This window comes from Castor canadensis, chromosome 11 (assembly GCF_047511655.1).
Source record: "Castor canadensis chromosome 11, mCasCan1.hap1v2, whole genome shotgun sequence".
In the NCBI taxonomy this organism is placed as follows: domain Eukaryota; kingdom Metazoa; phylum Chordata; class Mammalia; order Rodentia; family Castoridae; genus Castor; species Castor canadensis.
Window position 1 is genome coordinate 79,180,812 of NC_133396.1, and position 26,854 is coordinate 79,207,665.

Below are 26,854 nucleotides of genomic sequence, written 5' to 3' on the forward strand. Positions count from 1 at the left end.
TAAGATATTGCAGAAACAAAGCTCAACCTATGAAGTACTTAGTATCTGACAAAGAGGATCATCACACCAACAGACTCCAAGAAGATCAAAGTGCTAAATCTTAAAAATATAACACAACATAGAGCTGAACTTTTGTTAAGCACAAAAAGGGGGAGTTAACTCTTGAAGCCTCAAAGGACCAGAAAAAGGTCACAAAGAAAAATATGAACAAGTCTCAGCATGTAAATATGAAACTTTGCATACAGAAAAATAATTAGAAAAATAAAGCAAAATAGAAATGCAAACTTTATACTGGAAAAAATACCTGTAGCACTTACTATGCAAATGATGAAAGCCCATAAAATGAGAAAAGCTCAGACAAATAAAAAAGAAGGCGTAAGAGAATCCCACTGAGAAGGCAAGTACAAAAAGTAAAAACTCATTCAAAACAAAACAAAACCAGAAAATACACAAATAACAAACCTTGTCTATTTGTGACTTATTACATCTTGTTTTGACCAAATATGGTCAAGAAAAATAATAAATTAAAAAAAATAAATTTCAAAAAATATTTTCAAAAAAATATTTCCTTGCATGACACAGTTGGGTGAAGCTCTGTCATTAGCTGTGTTAAAATCACATGGGACCTGCTAAATGTTTCCTTGCTTTTAATTTTGTGAAAATCTGCCTCTCCAAACAGTAATTCATGCCCAAAAAATAAGGTAAAAGCAAATGTGCTTAAGGTAAGTGATAAAGAGAAAATTTTAGATTTGTCGAAAGGCAACATGAAATGTCTTTAGCAGAGGCTGGGCAACGCGAGGGGAATAAAGAACCTAGCACTTGCAGTACAGTACTGAGCTCTATGCACCCTGAGCAAACCTGGCTTTTCCTCAATGGCGGTCTCTTTAGAACCACATACTGGCAGATACCAAGAATCTACTGTAGAAAAATGATGTACTTTAAAAATAAAAAAATATATGAAGTCACTAGAAATTAAAAACTAGTAGCACCCAATTCTTGAGCGTGTACAATGATATGCAACTCACACATTGCTGAATTCAGTGTACAATGGTATGGCTGCTTCAAAAAGCAGTCTGACAATATGAATTAAGAATCATATAAATGCATGAGAGGGAGAGAAGGGAGGGGAGTAGTTTGAGGTCAGGTCTTGAGGTCACATCTCCAAAACAAGCTGGGCATAGTAGTGTAAACCTGTAATTCCAGCTATGCAGGAGGCAGAGGTAGGAGGATCATGGTCTAAGACTAGCCAGGGCAAAAAGTGGTGAGACTCTATCTGAAAAATAAAGCAAAAAAGGGTTGTGGGTGTGGCTCAAGTGGTAGAGATGAACAAGGTTCTAAGTTCAATTCCCAGTACTACAAAAAAAAAAAAATTTATGGGAGGTGGAGCTAGAAGGAGTTCAAGGCCAGCTCAGGTGAAAGCTAGCAAGGGCGTATCTCAAAAACAAGCCAGGCATGGTGGAACACTCCTGAAATCCCAGCTACCTGGGGGGCAGAGGTCCCACATATGAATTTCAGTGCATAAATTTAATGGGTATTTTTCTTCTCTGCCCAGCTAACACATTTGTTTCTACACTGGTCCCTCTTGCATTATCACCCAGAGGCAGCCTTAGATTAAAGTTTCTGTGAGAATTTGGACATTCCTGAACCAGAAACACAGGGGCAGTATAAGCACATGCTGTAGCTTGAGCATCTGTGGCCACTGGCCAGAATCCAGAAGGAACCCAGTGAGGAGAACACTGGAAAGGTGGAAGGACAGGCTGTGGGGCTGGAAAAGAATACCTTCTACCTCAGCCCCAGAGCAGGAAATCAGAGCCTCATTGGTCATTGGTCATGGGCTGCTTCTCCTCAACATCCTCATTTACAGTTCAATGATAATTTATAAGAACAGTTTTAAATGCCCAAGAAATGCTGAAGAAAAGCAAAAATAATTAGCTGCCCTGTTAAAGTCTCCTCCCCCAGCTTTCTCCATTAGAAAAACCAATGGGGGCATTCACAGCTGTCTTGGGCTCTAATGAGCTTTATTCTAATTAGACTCATACAGTATTATTTCTGTTGGAAAAGGTCTTGCTGGCAATGAGCAGTGGAGTGTGACCACCTCCCACTGTTTCTTTGACCATATACAGGAATGATCACCGTGATAAACAGCAGTGACAATAGTCACAGTATATTGGGCTTTTCATTTGTAAGAGAGAATAAGTATTAACTAAACAGATTAAATCCCCCATGAAGTGTTTGTGATACCCAGACCTTCACTCTGCCAACAGTAAGGAAGATAGTTTAGAAGCCTGAAGACACATATTTCTCATGCTTTATCTGACATTGGCACTTGGATGACTTTGAACATGCCCTTGCTCCCAAGCTGACCAGCAGGAATGAGGATAAAGAAGGCAGGGATTAACATGGATGTTCACGTTCCCTAGGTCATCAACTGATGTCCTAGAGCAGGGACTGGCAAATTTCCTGTGAAAAAGGTTAGACAGCATTTTAGGCTTTGTGTTCCATAGTCTCCAGTGGAACTCAACTCTGCAGTTGTAAGCATGAAAGAAGCCACAGATAAAAGTGAACAAATGAGCTTGCTGAGTCTCTAAAAAACTATCTGTAGGTACCAACACTACTCAAGGATCAAACAACAGAGCTGATTTTCATCTTGAGAGATTATCTCTCCCAAGATGGAGTCAGAATTATGCAAAAGGTTATCTTATATTTCATAAATAACAATCAAAATCAAAATTAAATTAAAAAATTCACCTACAACCCGATCTCTCTGATAAGTCAGAGCTTTCAAGTTTCATTTGAATCTCTTTTCATATTTATGTCTTTCTATATGATTTCCATCCTATGACACACATTTTTTTTATTTTGCTTTTTTCACTTAAAATTATCTTATAAAATTCCCCCTGTTGTGACTGATTTTCTTTTATAATGATAAATGGATGTACCATAAATTTTTGTGGAGGATTTCCAGGTTTATTTGGTGGGCTAAACTCAAGGGATATCTTAATTAGTGTATCATCAGATGTAGGAGTTAAGATTCAAATACCACTCCTTCTCCCCTAAGCCAGGAAATCTGGAACAAACCACTTGGTAGACAGGTGCCCCTGAAGATTCAGTTCTTTTTGGACAATGATTTTAGCAAATCTGGGATTTCAATTTATTTTCCTCTTGACAAAGATGTCTCTTCCAAACTCTGTGAAGCAACTTTTCCCTAAGTAACTGCTTTTACTCTAGAATTTACACAGAACACGGATGAAGTATGGAGGGACTAATCACACACCTTCTTTCCTTACAGTCAATCATGGAACTGAGAACAGAAGTCCTATGAGGATCAGCTTCCTTGTTGGATTTGAGAACCCCCTAGATCCCCACGGGCCCTTCCCTTCACGCCCACTGAAGCTCTCTGGTTGGTGACTGATCAGTCACAGTGGAGAATGTGGCTTGCTGCCATAGGTGAGTGGCCTTTTAAGTTGGTTCCTTTCCTTTTTCCCCACAAGGGGAAGAGAGACTGTTTGCTGGATCACAGGTTCACTTTCCCTTCCCTTCTCTTTGCTTTCAAATAGGAAGTGCCAGATGCAGCCAATGGTGGGAGTGGCAGAAGGCAAGGAATAATGGACTAGTAGATGGGAGGATGAGAGGTCCAGTGGGGCAGTGAAGAGTGGGTGTCCTAGGCTCAAGGTCAGAGAGAACTCTTCCACTTGCCTTCCTTCCTCTGCTGTGGCATGGCTAAGGTAGCCAAGCTGCATGCACCCCAGAAGAGGAGGATGAACAGGGTCCTGGAACTTCATTATGGGTCCTGAAGCATCCCCTGGCCTGACTGGTCCAACATGTTTTCTAGGAAAGAGCACTTTCGAAGGCTGACAACTAAGGTGGTCCAGAGGCATATGAGAGACAGGCCAGCAGAACTGATCAAAACGTGGAGACTGCTATGGGTTATGAAGTGCTGATTATACACAACTGGCCATCAGAACAGCAAGTCATAGGGGTCAGGCCACTCAGCTGCATCTGTGGTCATGACTATGAGAGAGCCCTTGGAAACAGGAGTAGTTTCAAATGAAATCTAAAACAGGAGGGCTTCAGGTGACTTATATAAGTGTTCCCTGGAGGTTTTTTTCTACCCAGTTGCACATGGGGGGATGTAGTGGAAGGTGTGAGCAAGGACGGTTTTGTGTAATCTGTGTTTTTCCACTTGAAATTTTACCCTAAACATATTCCTGTTTCCATAAGCTTCTTTTGACTTTGAGAAACTTGAGGTACAGAAGTATAAAGAATGGAACAAACACTACACTTAGACACAAGCACATACTCCTCAGATGGACAGAAGCACTTATATTATTTTGTTGACCTCTGCTTCTAGTTTCCACCTTCTCACCAAAGAAATGAAATGAAGTTACCACGCTAGTCCTGTTCTCTAGTCATAGGCCCAATAATGGTCATGGGTTTGTTATCTGTCCTTTCAGCTTCTTTTATTTACTTTTTTTGGTGCTGGGATTGAATCCAGGGCCTCAGGCATGCTAAGCATGTACTGTATCACTGAACTACACCCCGAGCCTCTATCTTGTATTAGATACTTTAATTTCATATCATACTGCTACTATATCAAATGTACAATGCCAAATATACTACTTTTATATGTGTATTAACGTTTAAATATATACAAGGTTTAAATACTTGCCATTTGTAAATGCAACATGTAAAAAATACACCATACTAGAACTGAAGCAGTAGAGCTCCTGCTTTATAAGCAGGAAGTCCTGAGTTCAGACCCCAGTCTATCAGTACCTCATAGGTAAGTGGTGTTTACTAAATATTTATTGAATGTAAACCTCTAGATAATATATTATGATATCTTTATATTTTTAATTTAGATGGTACCATACTTTAAAAAAATATTCTACTATTCATTTAATAAATGATTTAAGACAGGAATGATGACTCAAAGCTGTAATCCTAGCTACTTGGGAGGTAGAGATTGGGAAAGTTGAGATTCTAGGTCAGCTCAGGCAAAAAGTTCACCAGATCCTATCTCAACTGATGACTGGGCATGGTAGCATGTGCCTGTCATCCCAAGCTACTTGGGGAAGCACAAATAGGAGGATCACAGTCCAGGCCAGTCTCAAAATCTCCAAATTAACCAATATAAAAAGGACTGGCTGTATGGCTGAGTGGCACACACACACACACACACACACACACACACACACACACACACACACAAAAGATTTGAAATCTCTAATTGTGGCTATATATACTCCTGCTTCATTTCTTTTAACTACTGAACAATATTGCACTGTAGGAATATACAGACAATTTTATTTATTTATTTATTCTTACACTGGTGGACACTTAGCTGGCTTCTAGTTTTTTTCTCTATTGGACACAGAATATTGTAGTGAACTTCCTTGTACATGCATAAGAGACTTTCAAGTATATACACACACAGAAGTTTAATGGATTTTTTTATTGGCTTGTATTGATAGTACTTCTTTATATATTTTGACAACAAATCCTTTTGATGTTTTCAGTGTTGCAAACATATTCCAAAGTAGTTCTGGATCTACGTCTAGAAATCACCTGGCTCATTAATAAGGTGGACACTGGCGTCAGAATGCTCACCTGGACTTCTTGTATCTGCTTTCAATTAGTTAAGAACCAGGAAGGGAGATAGGATATGACTACACAGCACCAAACTCCAACAATCAGTTTTGAAAATATGAGCTTAAATATTTTGGTACTTCTCTTGCAGATCTATTCAGAAAATGGAATTAAAGTGAATGCAGTCCACAAGTGACAGATCCAATAATGCTTTCTCTAGAAATGAAGCAGCGTAGGCTTCCACACAATGGAATTTCAGAGGGAAATAAAGTATCCCAAAAGTAAGAGACCACAGAATAAATTTTTAAAGAAGTGTACAGAGCTTAATATGCCTCATAATTCTTTTCCTACCAACATACATAGACATGTTTTATTTTTTGCTATAAAGGAAGATGAAAATGTTGTGAGTAAATTAGATAAGATGCTCTTCAAAGTTCCTTCCAACTCAAAAAGTTATGGTTCTAAGTGAGAAGCTCCCTAAAAGAAAGAGTCCTATTTTTCTAATGTCCCCTGGCCCTGGTTCATTACCAAGTTCAAGTCCATTAAACACATTCAAGTTAAACTTACTAATGGAACCAAAGTCTGTCTAAACATGATTTTTTTTTTTTTGGTGGTACTGAGGTTTGAACTCAGGGCCTACATCTTGAGCCACTCTACCAGTCCCTTCCTGTGTGATTGGTTTTTTCGAGATAGGGTCTTGTGAACTATTTGCTCAGGCTGGCTTCAAACTGCGATCCTCCTGATCTCTGCCTCCTGAGTAGCTAGGATGACAGACTGAGTCATTGGCGCCCAGCCTGCCTCACCATTTCTAAGATTTTGTTGGGAGCTGCCTTTCCTAACTTTTTGTTGCTGTTATTGTTAGGGATATTTGAGGCTGGTATCAATGAATGTTTTAAAGACTCATAAAGGCAGGTTAAATGGTTTCTAAAGGGTTTCTTGTAGGATTTCTACAAGAAATTAAAAAAGAAGGAAGCCTCTAAATAGGAAAAATATGGACAGGGATTCAGCTGTATATAAAGTCACTGACTTGGACTCATTCTGTAACCACAGCTCCAAAGCCAGCAGAGGTTATTTAAGACTATAAATGTTCACAGGCCTCTTACTCCTGAATGTGTTTACACCACGGAGCATGGAGGCAGATCAATATGTCACAAAGTGTCCTCTCTAACACTCATCTACAAGGAGGTATTTCTGCCACAGAAAGGCACTTGCTTAAGCTAAGTTAGACATTTTCAGTTTCAGTCTTAGCCCCTCAGATCAACTGTGTACATGGTTTGGATGATACGGACACAGGCAAACAAAAGTGAACAAATATGCAACATCCTCAACACAGCAAAAACTGTGCTAGAGACTTTACACAAAATTTGTTTTCTCCAATTTTCCAGACAGGTTAGTATTATTGTCCAAACTTTATCGGTGAGGAAACTGAGGTCCAGAGAACTTAAAACAATTAGCCTGGATCACACAGCTATGATGGAAGCTCTTCCTTGGATTTGGTCCAGGTTTGAAACTCAGACTCTTTCACTTGTATGGTTGCTGCCTCCTCCCCGGGACTCCTGTGGATCTAGTTTCTTGGTAATGCACCTGGTGTATAACCCCTATGCTGCTCCAAGCATACACATCTTCTAACAAACTGAGCCCTTCACCATTGGGGTCTTCCCTACCACATCTCCTTTCTTGGTGTGGCGTTGCCTCTGCCTGAAGCCTGGTGATCTTACCTGCACTGTTCTCTCATTCAACAAGTATCTTAGGCTTTTGTGAGGTTCTTGGGAAACAAAGACAATTCTTAACCTTAGGGAGGTGTTTAATGCTTCGCATCCTTTTAGATATTCTTAAGTAATATAGCAGATTACCAAGATTGGCACTCTCTCCTCTATAGAGCCGAAGCAATGCTCAGAGGCTGTCAAACTCAAGGAGTGGAAGAACCACGGGAAGGAAGGGAAGTGGAGAGCCAGAGAAGAGTAAGAGAAAGTAGAGGCCGAATGGGGAGAAGTCACGGGACCCAAGACACACCAACCATCCCACTGCTCCATGGCGCTGAGTGCTGTCTTAGGCTTCCTTCCCTGCTCAAAGGCAAGATAGAATTATTCACTGGCTGCTCTGAGTTCACAGCCTTGCGGGCCATGCTTCCCTCATAAGAATGGCATGGGTTTTATTTGCATTAATGATTGCATTGTTCCAGAACCTGAACTCTTCACTTGCTGCTAAAGAACCAGACTAAGAGAACTTCAAGAACCAGACTTAAGAGAACTTCAAGAAATTCCTGGAAATCAAGTCCACCCCAACCCCGGTACCCCCTTCCCCTGCCAGCCCCAGGGAAACCAATGTGAAGGGTACTGCGTTTCTTTTTAGGCTTGGGCTTGATTATTTCTCCTTGACTGCATCTCAGATCCCTCCCAGTTAGAGGGGGATGCTAGGATCCTCACAGCCCTGCTCATGCTCATACTTCACGGGGCTCCTACACCAGGGTCACCATCACGATGACTATGAGGCCCTCTATATATAGTTATGTGGTGGGGGTAAGGACAAAACAGGACTGAGTCACATCCTTGCCCTTTGTAATTACAGCTTTAATTTGTCTTTACATGTGGGAGAAAGAGAAGGTAAGGACGGGGATGAAGGGAGAGGAGACATAAAGGATGTGGTTGTTTGCAAAAGCAAGGCCCTAATGTGTTTACCATGGAGCAAGAAATTGTTTTACAGAATGATAATGGCACCCAAGCCCATCCCTCATTGGGCAGGTCATGTGATACAACAGCCCCAGGCTTTTTCATCAGCTGCAGGTTAGGATGAGGTCTTTAAACACGCTGTCAGAAAGTAAAACTTGTCACGTCAGCTGCATGTATGCAATGTATTTGGTTCTCCAGCCATGCGGAGGCTGAACAGTCTCTGCAAGAGTTGTTCATACACAGAGCCTGACATCACAGGTCCTGACCACACACAAGTCATTCTCTTCACCACACGAAAAGCAAACACCTTCCTGATCCGACACATGGACTCAGGATATGGGTCAGATTGAGCTGATGTGATATTAAAAGACAAAGCCACTGAAAAAAATTTCTACATGTAGACTTACCATGATCTTCCTCACCAACTAGATTAGTCCTAGGGTCAAGGGAGTCAGACCACTTCAACCAAATATATTCTTTTCTTTTCTTTTTTTTTGTGGTGCTGGGGTTTGAATTTAGGGTCTACACCTTGAGCCACTCCAGCCCTTTATGTGTTGTTTTTTTTGAGATAGGGTCTCACAAACTATTTGCCCAGGCTGGTTTTGAACCATGATCCTCCTGATCTCTGCCTCTTGAGTAGCTAGAATTACAAGCATGAGCCACTGGCGCCCGGCTTCAACCAAATATTTTCTAAGTGTAAATAAGCAATTGTTAGAGATGTAGGGCTCACCAGATAAACAAACTTGCATCTTTTAAAAATCAAGCTGATTTTAAATTCATATATTGCTCTTTCCCAGATGATTCCTCAAAATGTCACATTCAATAATTCCAATCAACAGAGCCAGAGTCTCAAAATCATACAGGACTAGGTGAGATATAGCTGGTGCCTGATCGCTTGGCCTTCAGCACACCATGGGCTGTTTGTAAGGAGAAGTGAGAAAGGAAGAAGAATGGGTTTGTATTCATTTCCTAATTTTCTTTAAAGTCAAAGATACACATGGTAAGGTCATTCCTTAAGCCTCTGAGCGCATGTGGGTGCAGGTGGGTCCTCAATAAAATGCACAAGCAAGAAACAGAAGTTCTTTGCTGGAGCCCGTGGACAGATTCCATGGAGCAACAGAGCTCTGAAATTGTAGGTAAAGATTTTGTGTACAAGACATTATGTACATTTTTGTAGGAAGAGACTTCACAACTTTTATCTCAAAAAGATGCCCATGGCTCCACAAAGTTGAAGACTTCCATCAGAAAACCCAAACTGGTGCAAATGAACTGCACTGAGGTGTTCTTTATTAAATACTTCAGGTCTTTGAGAGATCAAAAGATTCCCCAGTCATCAACTGAATTCTCACATCCTCATAGAGCCAAATATAAATCCTCCTCTTCGCCTATAGAGGTATTGTTATTGCAAGACACTTAAAATTTTTACTTACTTTTTCTGCTTCTTCTAGACAAACTGAAATGTATAGTTGAACACGTACCTTAAAATCTGAAGTTACCTATGTTTAGTACTATGTTCAGAAACTTCTGTCTGGACCAGTTTTTAATCTAGACACTTGCTTTTCCTCTAGATACAGTGAAAGACTCAAGTTACAAATCACTACCTTACTCTGCAGCAAACTGTCATTTTCTTAAAGCTTCAAATTTAGGCAAGTAACACTTCAAATAAAACTTGAGGAGCCTGTGTCTTGTCAATTACAGTTAATAACTACAGATTCCAGTGGAATAGTGGGGAGACATCAGAGTAGGAAATAGTGTGGCAAAAATAAAGTAAGTGGCTCCTGTTGGTTCATAGTATTTGTGCTCTCCAAAAGCGAAAGCAAAAGTAAGTCAGACGGAGTATAAAGCTCCTTTGAACTTCACTGTTTGCTGGACCACATTTCTCCCTTGGTCATCTCCAGATGCAGTGTACTGCCATGTGCTCCTCCCAGCACAGCGAAGTGGGACCACATGTCCTGAAAGCTGGCTCATAGATCTGAAGTTTTAACACCTGAATCAGTGACTTGTGTTCTGTACAGGAGAATCTGCGTGTCAGCAAGAATGGGGATGGGGGTGAGGAAGCTAGTGGTGATGGATGATGGACTCTTTCACTAGTAAAATAATTACGTTTTAAAGACACTCGCCTTAAAAATGGAACTTACCAAGGCAAGGGACTTTTTTTCCATTTATTTTTCCTACTAATTTTTGTTTCCTGAGAAACCAGTAGGTGCTGAATTGATTTTTTTCAGTTACTTTTTTTTTTTTAGGTGGGGGATACTCACTATTAACTTTCTAGAAAACCGCTTGTCCACTACGGTGCTGCCCTGTACTGTGACAAACTCTAAAGTCGAATAGGTCAAAATGACTTCAAAGTAAATCTCTTTATGAACGTTGAATCATCAAACAATTCTACCTTCAGTTTATCAGTTGCGCTTTTACGTCTATTTTGGGGGGTCACAGGACAGAAATCTGTTTGGTATCCAGAAAGGAGAGTTGGAAGACAAATTCAAACCATGCCTTACAAAGTTCAATAAATGTGGTGGAAGAGTCAAGGAAGGACAGGTTTACATCTCCACAGGTTCACTTTTGTCTCTTCACAATTAAAGGAAGAAAAAGCAAATTCCTGAACATTACTGGAAGAGATGGAATCTTAAAACTGAAGACCTCCCAGCATGACTCAAGCTCCCAGTGTGCAGCTCTAGGTGATTTTAACCGTTTTTTTTTCAACTAAATGCTATGAAACTTAAAGAATACATTTGAGCTGTATTTATGGTTGTCCTCATGACAGCCTTTGGACAAGTAAATATTTACCAAAGGCTAAAAACCTTGGAGAATGGGGGTGATGTAACTAATGTACAAGAGAAGTCTAATTCGAATTGTCACTATGAATCTCCCCCTAGATAATGAATACATCCTAATAAAAATTTTATTAAAAAAGACTCCAAGTTTTAATTTTGGCTATATAAACTATGGAAAGGATCACATTAAGCCAAATACATACTAGGAAGGAGAATTTTAATTGTTGGAGGTTTAATGTTTAAACAATAAATAGGACAGCATACTGAAAATATTCAGAAGGATGAATTTTAGGTAGGAGAGGAGAAACAGAAAAGCCTAACTCAGACAGGCTAGAAAATTCTCCATAGAAAACAACTGGGGGTCATGTCACATGAAGTAGCAGCTTTTCTTTAAATCTAAATTTATTCAGGATGGGGTACAGCTCGTGGTAGAGTGCTTGCCTAGCATGCACAAGGCCTTGGGTTCAATCCCCAGCATCACTATAAATATATATATGTATATGTATATAGTATATAGCAATGTTGGTTCCAGCCAATGAATGATCACATTATAAACTTTGTTTTTGTTGTACTAAACACATCATACTCTATAGTGTGGATGCAAAAGGAAAAGGAAAATTCGGTTTCAGATGGGAGCAATGCACTTCAGTTTTGAGTAAAGGAGTAAAATTTCAATACAGAAATATGCTGGAGAGAGATGAAATCATCTTAAATGCCTTGTCAGAGTTTCTAGATGTTGTTTTAAAAAGATAACAACATTCAGGTTTCAATTCTTCCTCTAACTGCTTGACAGATCTTTTTATTGCCAAAAAGCTAGTAGGGAAAACCCCCAAACAAACAGAAAGAGAAAAGATCTTTATTATTATAGTGGGAACAAAATATTTCTCTTTATATGTCTCTTTACTAAAACAAAATGTATCAGCAAGCTGAACAGCTTTTGAACCAATATGAGAAACGTGGTAATTGCTCCTAGATGAAGTTTTCAATCTAAAAAGTCATGCATAATCCAAAACTTCACTGAAAATAAAAAAAATTACTACACTCTTAAATGTACACAGCCAGGGATACCACAGAGTAAATTGTTTAATTCATCACCCACCTCTATTTTTTACAATCTTGCTATTTGATTATCTTTTAATGCAGCAGAGATAATACAATTATTCTCTCTTGGGGCTCCCTCAAAGTGGGGCTGCTGTTGGAACACTGAGGAATTTAGGACCTCTTTCATTATCTTCTGCTACATCCTAGCTCAGAAATTCACAAAGAATGCTCAGATAAAAGGGTCACAAACAATAAAAAAGAAACAAAAATTAAAATGGAAAAGATTGTAAAATTGGCTTTTGGTGCCTTAACCATAGTGCAACGGGTTCTGAATTTGGTATTTTATTCTTCTTTAGATCAAGTCCATAAATTCTAATACTCATATCTGTAAGATTAACACTTAAAATTCACTTCTTGCAGTGATGGATTTAAATTCTATAAATATATAAGCCCTAAATTATTGTCATATTCCATACTTCACTCAGTTCATTAGCACATGGCACTCTGAGATCAAAATGATAGGCTCCATTTCCACACAGACATGAGACTCTGGATGAGTCACTTGAGTATTCTGACCATGGTAACACCCATGCGTACTATCTGTCATGCCACTTTGGAGGTGTGGGGTAGACACAATCATGCATCACCCTGAGGCAGATATTAACTGAAACAGGTATGTTTGTAAGGAACTCAGCGTGGTATCAGGCATATGGTAAATACTTGTTGCGTTTTTTGGGGGCAGTAAGGAACTCCTAGCTTCTGAGGTTCCAGCAGCATCAGGTACAAAGTGATACACAGTAAGAACTCGCTGTCTAGGCAAAGGCTGTTTACTTGTCTCTGCCTGACTTTACACACTTTAATGAGTGGGGAGCAGTACAGGATCCTGGGGACTCTTGCACATCAAGCATCTTCATGCATACTTTTTGTGGTATAGGGTTTGAATTCAGGGACTTAAGCTTGTTAGGTAGGGGCTCTACCACTTGAGCCAGGCCCCCACCCCCTCTTTTTAACTCTCTACTTGACTACTTACAAAGAGCTTTAGAACACAGACACAAGAATATTGTTATCCTAATTTGTAGAGCAATTAGTATATTTCCCTTTAAATCTGTAGTCCATTTATTTGACTTCTTACCTTTTCAATTTTTTCATCCAGCATTCTGAAGAATTCTTGTTGGCTTTCAGAGATGTGCATGCTGAAAAACACAGAGTGGTTAACAGCATATTTCAATAATTTCTTAAACCTAGTCCTCAAGTTAAAAGTGATAAATCTCTAAACTTTGAGCAGACAGTTATATGTTGTAGACTTTTCCACTGAAATATTTTAATGTTACACTAAGAATAAATGTTGCTACAGTAATCCTGCAAATATATTTCATAATAGTCTATCCACACCTATGATTTAAGAAATACAATTTCCTTTCAATGTACAGATGTTATTTATAGTAATACTACTGGGAGGTATGAGCCAAACATTTATGATTTAAGAAGAAATAAAGCAAGGGCAGGTAGCACATGGTATGTTCCAACCCTATGTGTAACATAAAAAGAAAATTTATCCCAGTTATACTGAAACATATTTTATAGAGGTTGTCAGCACAACATGGTGTCCAGCTGACTGTAGGTAGGACTGAAAACAAACAAGCAGAGAACACAGTGATGGACTGACTTTGTCCCGAATTCTTTCTAAATTGGTAACGGCAAATGCATCTCTTTGGAAATGAAATTCCACTGGAATTTTGGGAAATTTCATGAAGCACACCCAAGTAGCACTTGACCTATGTTTGCCTGTCCTATGTTACTCAACAGCCTCCTCAGATGGTTGACACAGTTGGTGGGGATTAAACATAAGAAGGCAAGGTGGGCAGAGAAGAATCACAGATGGGAAGGGTGTAGCGATTACCTCAGTGGTAACCTGGTCTTAATGATAGTTGTTTCTGTGGGCGTTAAAAGCAGATTAAGGACATTGGGTGAGATACATACATACAGCATTCCTCTCAGTTACTGTTAGTGCCTATTGGTTCTAGTGTCTGGAGGTGGGACTGAGGGTGAGCTACACAATGGCTTCTTCCCTTCAAGCTACATGCGGGGAGGGAGAAGCCCATCTGCTGTACCCCTTACCATTGAGACTCACACCTTAGGGGCACAAGTGACAAAACTCTGCCGGCTTCCAAATAGCGGGAGGTTTCCCCATGTGTAAAGCCACAATTTAAAACTTGTGAGCACAAGACATCAGTTCTGATAGAAAAGGAAATACCTGACACCATTAATCACTTCACAGTTTATGAAGTGTTTTCACACATATCATGTAATTCTGCCCTCCTTTATAAGATTATTCAAATAAGGGAAACCTTCTGTTTGGCAATTCCCTCTCTTCTGTAGGTTTGAAAGGAAGAGCAGAATTTGTGATGATGAGAATCTTAAGAAGAAAAGCCATTTTTATGTACTGACTTTTCTGATTCCTCATGGTTATACTTCCTGAAGCACCAAAAAAGTTTAAAAAAAATTTGAGCCATTCTGATTACAAACCTTTCAAAATGCATACTCAATAGATGACTCACTACAAACCTGCCTTAACGTTCACTTGCTGATTGCGGCCATTCCTGTGATCTAACGTCATAACACTCTTCTCTGATAATGGTACCCAGAGATAGTAGCTTGGGCAGAGTTGGCTGGCTTTGAGAAAAATTGTCTCAAAGCCCAGGGCTTTTGCTCTTTGCTTTTGAGATTTTTCTCATCTCTTCTTGTCAAAGAGGTGCTCTGACAACTTTCCTACCAGATGCTGCTTCTACTCCAGGCTTGGAAATAGCCCAGCCATGTTTGTCAGGCTCTGTTATGCTTTGAATACGATGTGTTCCCGACAGGCTCATGTACTGAACTCTTAGTCCTTAGCTGGTGGCACTATTTTTTTGAGGTTTTGGAAAGTAGGAGGTAGGGCCTAGCTGGAGGAGGAAGTGGGGCACTGGGGATGTGACTTTGAAGGTTATTTCTGGTCCCCAGTGCCTTCCTCATTCTCTCCGCTTTCTGTCCACAATGAGGTGATCAGCCTCCTCCTCTACATACTCCTGCCACCATGATGCTCTGCCCACATGCACGGGGCCAAGCGACCATGGACTGAACCCTCTGAAATCATAAATCTTTCCTCCTTCTAATTTGTTTTGTTGGGTATTTTGTCACAGTTATGACACCATGTTGGCATCATGTTGGCTGATGAGGCACTCTTTGGTTCTTCCTGTTTTTGGCCGAGCTCTCAACAGAGGAGGTTTCTGGGCAGCTGAAGGTCCCAGATGGAAGACCATTAAGGTAAAGTTACACATCTTAATATAGATAACTAGGAACCATATAGATACATGTAGTCTCCCTAAGAAATTCCAAAGACCTCATAAAAATGACATCTTTAGGATTTGATATTCATGTGGAAACTTCCTGGTTGGAACATATATTCCCTTGCACATAACAGGGAAGCAAGAACTATTTGTTAATTATCTGACAGTATACTTAAATTAGTGCGATTCATGGTCCCTCCCAGTGACAGCACAGTTTGTGAGCACGGAAGAGGTGCAGAGCCTCAGCTCTCTCACCTACATAAGCCAGGAGCTGGTCTCTGAGGTCACTTCTTCTGTGAACAGTCTACAGTTGTTATTAACTTCCACTTGCTCCTTTGTTTAATTATCACAACATGAAAACAGCAATGTTTAGTTAGCCCTCATACATATGCACATCAAAGAGACAAGAGGGGACATCTTCATTCTGCAAATGTGTCTGCCATCTCTGTGATCATGATGCAATTATCACAGGCTCAAGGGTCTATCTGTATGAGGAGCTTGAGACTGAAGGTGAAGGCCAAATTTCAGGACACATAGGGAGATGGACACACAAAAGTCTCAGTGATATCAGTTTTGCACCATCCCACTGGTAGGGAGATGCTGCCCGCTCTTCATTCAGCTGAGAGCATCAGGACATGCCTGTTCACCTTTCCCCGCTCAGTAACCCATACCGGGTAGATTCACTCTACAGTATGCCCACTGTGTATAAAAGTGAGTGAATGGAAGACAGACTTGTTATCATCAAGGCCTCATGCACTAGATGAGCTCTTAGATAACTGTCATGGGAGTGTGACACGCACCATCAGAGGAGCAAAAGCCCACATGAGACCCAGTCACCTGTGGACGTCTCAAGGAGTGGGTCTCCATGGAGTCATTCCAGAGGGAAGAAGAAAAATCTCTTCCACAGGATAGAGGCAGAATTTTTACTCTGAAGACATAAACTGCCCCATGTCAATGGCTTCTCACCTGGATAAACATGGACCCCGTTCCCGTGGGGAAATCTTACCAGTAGAGCAGCATTACTGTTAGTGTGTGTCTTCGGGATTACAAACTGTACTGTGAGGAGCAGGTCCTGTGTATCAACTTAACTCTTAAATTCTTTCTGATGCAGAATTTGATAGTTGTAAGTGGGGAGACAAGAGAAGGAAACCCCACTGGCTTCCCTATTTTTCCTCAAAATAACAGAAAGGGATAACTGAGTTGTTTATGACTTAAGTTTATACAACATGACTAAGATTCATTAGGCTTTACAAAAGTTCATACTGGCATCTGATTTACTTAATAAAGTTCAATAATTTGATAACTTCTATTTCTTTCTACTAACTAAAACCCAACCTTGTAAAACACAGTGCTCCACTGGATTGCTTCTTATGCCCCGTTAGCACTGAAAAACTGTTACTTACCCTGAAACTTCAAAGGCTCTTCTTTCTGTGACTTCTCCACTATGGACTCTCAATGCAAAGTAATCAAATTAAGGAATGGTGGACAAAATATGCTTCAGAATTAAAAGACAATTTTCTTTTCTAGTGGCTTACTAGTAAAGTTTCCAAATAATAAAAACCTAAGCCACACATATACAAAAAAAGAAGGACGCAAGGTCCTAATTCACTAATACCTTCACCTGTGAATGACACTGGAAAATACCACTCCAAAATATGCTACTTTGGCACATTGATTATTTTGAGCTAAATATGCTTGAAAAAGGGCAAGAGCAGGAGGGAAACTCTGTCCTCCCCATTTCTTCCAGAAAGCAAGAAATAATACTTACGTGTGAGAGATACCCTCCCTATACCAGAAAGAAGGAAATTCCTGCCTCTAGGAGCGATGGGGAGAAGGGGACGGTGGACTGGAGCCAAGAGAAATTCATACAAACAGACCTGGCTATAATAATTCCTACCTAACCTTCCTTTGTTTCCTTGTATATTTCAGGCACTTTTCTACAATTGCCTCTTTTTGTACCATCTAGTATATGAACACTTAGGTTCTGCTACTTCTTTGGATCTTCATTTTCCTTTGGGGCCTCCAAGGGCCTTATAAAAATCTGTATGCTTTTCTCTTCTTAGCCTGTCTTATGTCAATTTAATTCTCAGATCCAGCTGGAAACACAGAAAGGGTAGAGTAAAGCTTTGCTTTCCCTACACCTGCAAAATGAAATTGAGTTACCATTGTTTTCCTGGTAAATCTTGACCTGCACATGGCTATTTCTTTACAATTCGTCTTCCATTTTTAGTTGGAACTCAGGGAAGTGAATTCATCCTAATCTGCATTTCATGACAGACTCCTACTAGTAGTTCATGTATCGCTCACTTTTTAGTTAATTACTTTGTTTTCAAAAAATGGTATCAGAAGCACCATGAAATCAAAAGGAAGAACGACAGCTGGAACTTGACCAGCAGATACACTGACTCTAGGTTAGCTCCCATCTGGGCGCATCTCCTCACCCCAGCGTAACCATCACATGCCTTTTGTAAAGCTTTACTTTATCTTCCACGTGTGCTTTTAAAAAGCCAATTATCTACGATGTTTGCTTTTTAACTTTATAAACAGTGCGTCATGCTCTCTGTAAGCCTATATTGTACTAACTTACGATCAATGTTATATTGCCAGTGTGCTAGCAGACTAACCTTCCATGGAGGGAACCCAGCCCCTTTAAATGGGCATTTGGATTTTTTTCTCACTACACAGTGTCATACACTGAGCCTTATAAGACAGTATTTTTTACTTTCAATTCTCTTTGAGAAAACTGAAACTCGAAGAATTACTTAGGTCATCCACTCAAGAGAACAAAGGCACTAAGGAGAAGTACTGTGTGCAGCGTTACATGAAGATATGAGGGTTACTAGTCCTTATGGGACAGGATTGTCCTTCCACTCATGGGAGAAAGGCATCTCACTGCCTTACGCCATCTCATCTCATATTGGGTATCTGACTATATCTATCTATCTATCATCTATCTAACTGTTGGTGGTACAGGGAATCAAACCCAGGGCTTCACACATGCTAGGCAAGTACTTTACCCCTGTGCTACACTCAAAGCCCTTGCTTGTCTCATTTTATACATCTGCATAGTAAACGATGGTTTCTTTGATCTTCTATGTCAACAGCTGGAAAAGTAAAACTTTTCCCTTGACTCTCCAGAAAGAATTTTTTTTTTTTGAGGTGCTGGGAATTGAACCCAGGGCCTTGAATATACTAGGCAAGCACTCACCTCAGCCAGAAAGATTTCTTAGTTGAATTCCAAGCACACATTTTCTGATTCACAATTTAAAACACACACACACACACCAGCATGTGACTGTGTGACTGTGTGGACAACAGAGGGCTTTGTTCATAATTTTTCTGTAAACACGTGAGCCAATTTAAGAAACTCTGAAAGATGGCACATGTGCCAGGCTGCAGTGCGTGGCTCGGTGTGTTGAAGTTCAAGTACTCTCTCTATGGGAACAGAGAAGTACTCCTCCATCTGATCTCTCCATGTAACCCAGAGACAGGGAGGCATTTAAGAATAGTCTGTTTTGCTGGGTGCTGGTTGCTCATGCCTGTAATCCTAGCTACTCAGGAGGCAAAGATCAGGAGAATTGTAGTTCGAAGCCAGCCTGGGCAAATAGTTCATAAGACTCCATCCTGAAAAAACCCATGACACAAAAAAAGAGTGGTTCAAGGTGCAGGTCCTGAGTTCAAGTCCCAGTACCACAAACAAACAAACAAACAACAAAACAAGAACAGTCTGTTTCAAAGGGCTTGGGTGGAAGGGTGCTGTGGCTGTGTTGTCAGGTATCTTTTGTCCCCAATAGCAGACACAGCACATAAAAGTGATTAATAGTTAAGGCAGACTAGGGAAGGGCACGGCTACAGAACAGCATGTACCTGATGGTGAAAAAATTCAATCACATAATTCTACTGACATTTAAGCCGTAAGTGCATTGTAAAATCTTCAGTTTTCTTTGAAAGAGAAAATTAAACCACTGAGCCCTTTCCCTGCCCCCAAGGCACCTTAACCATGGCACTAGGAACACAGTTGTAGTAATCCACAGATGGCGGCCAGGTTAGAGTGATTATGAGGTAGGCTATTTTTGTCTCAATTTTTTAGGAGGGTGAAGAGACAACAAGGCTTTTCCTGCTTAATCATCTTGATTTATGGAGTTGTTACTTACATAGAAAAGTCCAATTTATTTTGGGGTAGGAGGTGACTTTGTCAAATAGGCCTCTGTCATTGGTATGGTCAGGGAATATTTGTGGTTAGGTGGAACCACAGCAGCCTCTGGGACAACAGAGTTTCTTTTAAGAAAGAAGAGGATAGCTTCATAGTCACAAGGTAGAGTCAGTTCTAGAACAATCTAGAAAACCAGTCACTACTCATGTTAACTTTTTAAAAATGCATTTGATATTTTGGCAAAACATTTATAGCTGGTCATCTGTTAGTAACTCACAATCATATTTGCAAGGAGGAACTCCGTTAGGGAAGTGCACCGGGCCCTGTTCACAGCCTCATGTGATATAATCTGTTAACGAGAGCTTCTCCTTCTTAAAATTATCTTAAAAAAATTAATGGTGAAACGCACAACATATAAAAACATAAAAATATTATTCGTGCATTTCTGAATAACAGTTAAAAGGCTACTCATGTAAATACCACCTAGATTAAGAGACAGATACTCTGGACCCAGTCTCCCAACTATTCTGAATTTAATGCCTTTTTATCTCTTGGTTTTTCTTTATTGCATTTATTATATGCTTATACACAAAACATTGCCTATTTCTGTCTGTTTTTGAACTTTATATAAATACTAACATACATTGGCACATACTGTGACTTACTATACTGCCTGTGACATTACTTCATGTGGAGTTATGGTTATTCCTATTGTAAGAATAGGCCACAGTTTAGCTAACCATTATATGTATGTGTGTATATACATACACACATACATATGTATACACACACACATACTTTGTACATGCTGTTTTATTAATTATTTTTATTATCACAGTATTGTTGTACTGGGGGTACACTGAGAAATTTACCAAAGTTCTCACAATATACCATACTTGAATTTACCCCCTGCATCATTCTCCTTTATCCCTCCTTCCCCCATTCCTTGAATGGTTTCAACAGGTTTCATTTTTCCATTTTCATGCACGACTAAATAATATTTCCAACATATTCACCCTCCTTCACCTTTTCCTTATAGCCTCCCTCTTCCACTGGTACCAAACCCCAGACAGGACCTTTCCTGTTCTCCATTATTGGAAAAAAAATGTGTTTTTGTTTGTTTAAGATAGCTTCATAGGGAGTTTCCTTGTGACATTTTCATGTATGTAAGTATTATAAACTGAATTGGTTCATGTCATCTATTTTTCTCCCTTCTACCTTAGTATTTTGGTGGTGTTTACCTTCAAGAGCTCATGTGAGCAATGCTTATTAAAATATGTCTCCTGGCACAAATGCTGTGAGAGCTTCTCAAGGGCATACACTTGGGAGTGGAACTGCTAGAGGGTGACATATGCCTAGCTTCCATTCACTAGATAATGCAAATTGCTTTCCAAAAAAATTAAACCAGGGTGGATTCCCACCAAAAGGGATTATGCTCATTCCACATCCTGGCCAACCTGCATTCTGTGGCAGCCTTGTAACTTCTGCTGGGTTGGTGATAGGACGTGACGTTTTTTTCATATCTACCAGTTACTCACGCGTCCTCTTCAGTTAAGTGGCTGTTCATGTGTTTAGTCTTTTATTCTTGGGTTCTCTGTATTTCACTCACTCATTTGTACAATTATTTTCTATATTCTGTAAACCCAACTGCTGTCATTTATATGGTCTTCTTCCATTTTGTGGCCTTTAACTGTCTTACAGTATATTTTGATAAACAGAGGTTCTTATTTTAGTGTAGCTATAATGATTTTCCTTAAGTTTTGAACATCTTTTGTGTCTTATTCAAAATTCTTCCCTCTCCCATGATTATAAAGGCAACCCTCTTTATTTTCTTTCAACTGGCCGAACTGTCAGCTTTGATATGTGGGTGTTTTGAGACTCTCTTTGGCGGCTACACTATCTCAATTATTAAAGCCTTAGAATAAATCATGACTACATACTAGACAAAATGCCTGAAAGCATTTTTAGTTTTAAAACAATACAAGGAAAACAAGAACTAGGACTTACTTTGCTCTGGGTTGATGAACTAATCCAGGAATTTCTTTATTAGTTTTAAGTCTCGAATTTGAGCTGGCACTTTTTTCCTGAAACACACAAGTAACAGACAAGGTCAGAATGTGGGAGTATGTGGGAGAAGACATTTTCATCACTGCAGTGTTAGCAGGAGCCACGTAGGACCCTCCATCACAGCTGGCTACCTCCCAAGGATAAAGGTCCTTGGCAAAGATGTGACACAGCTCAGATCGAACCTATCAGACATTTAAACACTATTGTGAAAGGAGGAATTAGTTTTAGCACAGATACAACTCTGCTGTGTGCAGATTCTTCAATTCTAGCAATGAGAGACTCCAAGAGCAAAGACTCCAGTGTCAAAAACAGAACTGGCAGTACAATCACCACCACTGTCTACTTGCCCAGGTTAACTGACTTCATTCTACTTGTAAGAGACATCTGCAGTTATTGAGACACAAAGTTTGCACAAGACCTCAGCCATTACTAAAAAGAATTAATACCTTCACCCCACAACAAATATTGGGATTGAATTTCATTGGATTAATAACATTTACTATGAGCCTATATTCTAGAAGTGCTTCTTTAGGGACTGGCATAATAGCTCATGCCTGTAATCCCAACTAAATGGCATGCAGAGATTGGGAGGATTGCAGTTTCAGGCCACCCTGGGCAAAAAGTTAGTGAGACCCAATGTCAATGCACTCACCTGTGATGCCAGCTATGTTGGAGACCTAATTAGGTGGATAGAGGTCTGAGGCAGGCCCAGAGCAAAAATGGGAGGCCCTAATTGAAAACTAAGTAATGCAAAAAGGGTCAGGGGCATGGCTCAAGTGGAAGAGTGCCTACCTAGCTAGTATGAGTTCAAATCCCACTGAAGAAGAAAGGAGGGGGGGGAAGAGAATGGAGCAGGGCAAAGAAAGGGGAGGAGGAGCAGGAGGAGGAAGAGGAGGAGGAGGAGGAGGAGGAGGAGGAAGAGGAGGAGGAGGAGGAGGAAAACCTCTTTGGCTTTTATCTTGACATGATTTCTTATTCCCAGCATACCAGCCACATAGGAAAGAATTTTCTCAAATCATAATAAGCCAGGATATCAGTAAACACACCATATTAGTAAGACTACCATTCTGTTTTTTAAGAGAAATATATTCAAAGTGCTTTATAATTTGCTTGCAAAACATACCCCTAAAATGAAAGGAAAGAATATTCTAAGCCTTCTTACCATGTCATTATATACACTGGCGTTATGGCCATAATTTAAGAGCCCATCTATGGTGAGGAATAAAAACCACTGTGGGCCTGCTCAACACTGTCACCACAGGCGGAATGATAGGGAATGACACATAAAACACATGTCCCAAAGTGGAGTCATTTGTGTTCAGATTTCTCCAAGGGTAGCAGACACTATTTAAGAAAGTGAAATTCCGGTGACTTTCATTCTGGTTGTTATTTACTATCAAATATGAGCATGGCATTAGTATTCTAAAAAAAAAAATACAGTAATTTTGCTTAAGAAACAGTCATAATTCTCCTCTAGACCATCTTACCTATCCTACCCTATACTAAAATTAAGAATGCTTTTGTGAACATTTAAGAATTGTAGAATATATACCATCCCTGGGCTGAGGTAGGCAGGGAACAAGAGATGACTGTTGTATCTTTTACAAAACAGGAAGAAGAAACGAAAGAGCTAGCTTCAGAAGCATGGGGCCCGTGTCTTCTCTTTGTCCCTGGGGCTGTGATGCCTGGCCTTGTGGAAATGCTGAACCCTTATGGGCAGAGTGAATGAGCGGTGTCAGCAGATGACTGACTTCTTTCTAAAAGCCAGAGATGAAAACAGCTCACAGTTATTCTGTGGGGCTGAAGACATAGGTTACTTCCAAGCTGATCATTTTTGCCCTTAAACTGTATGTCCTCTTAGATTAAATACTGGAAAACGAGCAAGATATGGCACACGTCCTTTTTTCCTAGTCACATAACCAACCCCCTAAACCCTTTAAGCTTAAATGATATGTTGTAATTTTCAATACTGCTGAGGCAGGAAAGCCACTTCTATTTCTAAGAACACAAATGATCTCTGACTATAATCTATTTGTATTCAATTTATTAAACTGTACCCTTCACAGTTACACTGCCTCATCGAATCTTCCTTAAAAACCTTCTATGTGGTTGTTAAGAATGAACCCCCAAACACTAGAGGCTCAGAGTGCAGTCAGGGTTGAGAACAGGCAGTCCTCAGCAGCATGGCATCCACAGACGTGAACTAACAGGACCAAAGAGGAGGGGAGGCAACTTCAGTTAAAAAAACCCTGTCTACCTATGTAATGTACATGTATATTATACTTTACATATATATGTAATTACCAAAAATTTTATTACATGTTTATAATGTATTTACTCATTTTTGTCAGTTACTGCTTACCATAACCAATAGCAATTTACTGAGCATTTACTGTAAGTCAGCCACTATTCTAAGTGATTTACGTATATCTACATTTTAGTGCTTGTAAATCTATTTATCTATCTAATCATTTTATGACTACAGTACCTCTCTTAGGTACCATTACTATCCCCTTTTTTTTGAGATGGGGGTCTCACTATGTACCTTGGCGAGCCTCACTCTGTGATCCTCCTGCCTCAACTTCTCAAGTGCTGGGAGCCACTTCGCCTGGCGTATTATCCCTATTTTAGGAGTGAGCTGAGACATGGAGAGGTGAAGAACTCACCTGAGATCACATGATTTGCCACCAGGTTAACAGTTCTCAAATGTTAGCGTCAATAAATACCCTTTTGCCTTATATTGTTCAAACTTGGACATGCTTATTATATAATATGAAAATATCACATTGGTGAAATCCATCTCGCCAGGAAACTCTTAACCAGAGTTGTCAAGCTCATGGTACTGGAATGAAGTCTTCCAAAATTCCAGTTTTTGGATTAAAGTTTGAATTTTTATCACTGGCACAAAAAACCCCTGTCAATTATTTCCTTTGCAGTGACAGGCTCTCTTCATTCATTCTTGAGAAACTGATTTGCCAAATCCCCAGGTCTGAATATCCATAATGAGACTACCAGGCACTTCCTTTAAAGCAGAGATAACATCTCATAAAAATGCTGCTAGTCCAGCTTGCAACTCAGTCAACTGCACAAGTGCTTCTTCTCATGATAACCATCTTACTTGGGTATGTGGAAGAAATGCTGTGTGCAAACACTGCATCACAGGAGTATCCAAAACATGCTGGTGCAGTGGCTCAAGTGGTAGAATGCTTGCCTTGCTAGCAAGCACAAGGCCCTGAGTTCAAACCCCAGTGCCTCAAACATATGCAACCATGTCACAGACTTAATAAATTAAGTAATTTGTACTGCTTCACCAAAACCATTCTTGAGTGAAAGTGAATTTGTTTTTCTACCATAAGTCCATGGTGGGGCGGTAAATATAATATGCTGTATTATTCCATTTTCCTTTGCTGTGATGAGATTCCTGGAGTTGGGTAATTTGCAGATAAAGAGGTTTACCTACCTCAGTTTTGAAAGTCCCATCTATTGGTTTCAAGTAAGGGCCCACTGGCTGAGTGACAATATGGCGGGGAAATGGAAAGGGCCCCACACAGAAGGACTAAGTGTGTGGGGTGGCCTCATTGTAACAGCCCACTCTGGAGAGTGAACTGATCCCATGGCCAGCACTAATCCCTCATGAGCATTACCCCGTGGCTTAACTTCCTCTTATCTCACTCTAGGTTGACCTCTTAGAAGTCCTCCTGCCTTTCAACACCACCACACTGAGGCTCAGGCCTCCAGCTTATGAACCTTTGGGGACAAACCGTACCTGAACCACAGCAAACACAGACACGGCTTCATGCCACTGCCTTGACTTAGGCTAGGGCACCTGCAGTTTTACCTCCTGTGGTTCTGGCACCAAGGGTGTAAATGTCAAGATCGTGAAAAAGGCAGAGTGCCTTGGTGGTACTGGAAAATCACCCTGATGGTTCCCTGAGGAACCCAAGGGCCTGTGCCTGTCTACTTACATAAGGAAAAAAACCCTATCAATTATTTAAGTATGCTATAAACCTTACTAAAATATAAAAAAATGAACAGCCTATTGAGGTAGAATTTACCTTTTATAAAATTTCCCTACTGTACCTGTGTGATTAAATGATTTTAGTAAATGCATAGAGCTGGGTAGCCACCACTATAATCCACTTTTACCTCAATTCCAATATTGCAAAAAATTTCCTTATAGCCATTTTCAGATAATTCCAGCTTTCATCCATAGCCCCAGGCAACCACCAAACCTGCTGTTTCTACAATTTGCATTTTCTAGATTCATATAAATGGAATCAGATAATTGGAGACTTTGTTTCTGGCAGCATTTTTCACTTACCATAATGTTTTTGAGGTTCCTCCATATGTTGTGGCATTTTATCAGAATTTCATTTGTTTTCCTTGCTAGGTAATATTCCAATTTATGAATACACCACATTTTGTTCAGTCATCTACCATCTGATGGACATTTAGATTGGCCATAGCCTGTTTGGGCAAAGGTGAATAATGATGCTAGGAATATGCACAGGAAATTTAGATTTCACTGTTTAAGGTCTTTCTAAACTCTTTTTCTAAGTGTCTGCGTTACTTGACCTTACTGTTAACAGTGCATGATGGTTCCAGGTTCTCCATATCCATGCCATCAACACTGGGCAGTGTCTTTTCCATTACTGTCATTTTAGCTAGTGTGTAGTGATAATCTTTTTTGGGCTTTATTTTTAACATGTGACTTTCTAAAGACCTTTTCTATATACCCCCCAGGACACTTAGAGCCTTGCTACACAGAAGTATTTATAAATTTAATGGTTTGCTGCATTTGTTAAAGAAGTCAGTCTTATATCTATTTATAAACATAATTAACTTCTACTTGGGTTTGTTTATTGGGGAGGGAGAGGTTTATAGGGATTTGCCCTTTAGTGAAGACGAAAAACAAGCAAATTAACAAGCAGGGATGGAGGAAGGAAGAGGTAAGAGGGGGGTGGGAGCAGTGGGGACCTGTGGTCAGACTAAATGCAGGTCAGGGGCAGCAGACCCAAGAGAGCGAGGGGGCTGAGAGCCACGAGCATCTGGGCCATACCAGGAGCAGGAACCAGAATGAAATGGGAGATGATGGAAGAGGTAGCTAAGTAAGGCACTGCTCCCCTTAGCAAGACAAAAACTACTTTAATGGTATTTGGCCCTTGTCAACTAAGAGCTCTACCTAAAAAAAAGTGGGAAGCCATTTGAAAGGGCAGCTTATTTTTCCTGATCCACCCT

General features: G+C 40.1%; 1 protein-coding gene across 3 annotated transcripts in view; it reads right to left on the bottom strand.

The window, feature by feature from the left end:
• The window catches only part of C11H1orf21 (chromosome 11 C1orf21 homolog), a 238,657-nt gene that overhangs the window by 16,742 nt on the left and 195,061 nt on the right, over positions 1-26,854 (bottom strand). For all 3 annotated transcript variants that reach the window (XM_074047266.1, XM_020177073.2, XM_074047265.1), the window contains exons 4-5: positions 21,557-21,633; positions 13,206-13,266 (exon numbers count right to left, since the gene is read on the bottom strand). In XM_074047266.1, coding sequence (XP_073903367.1) covers positions 13,206-13,266; positions 21,557-21,633 — 138 coding nt within the window. The remainder of the gene's footprint in view (positions 1-13,205; positions 13,267-21,556; positions 21,634-26,854) is intronic.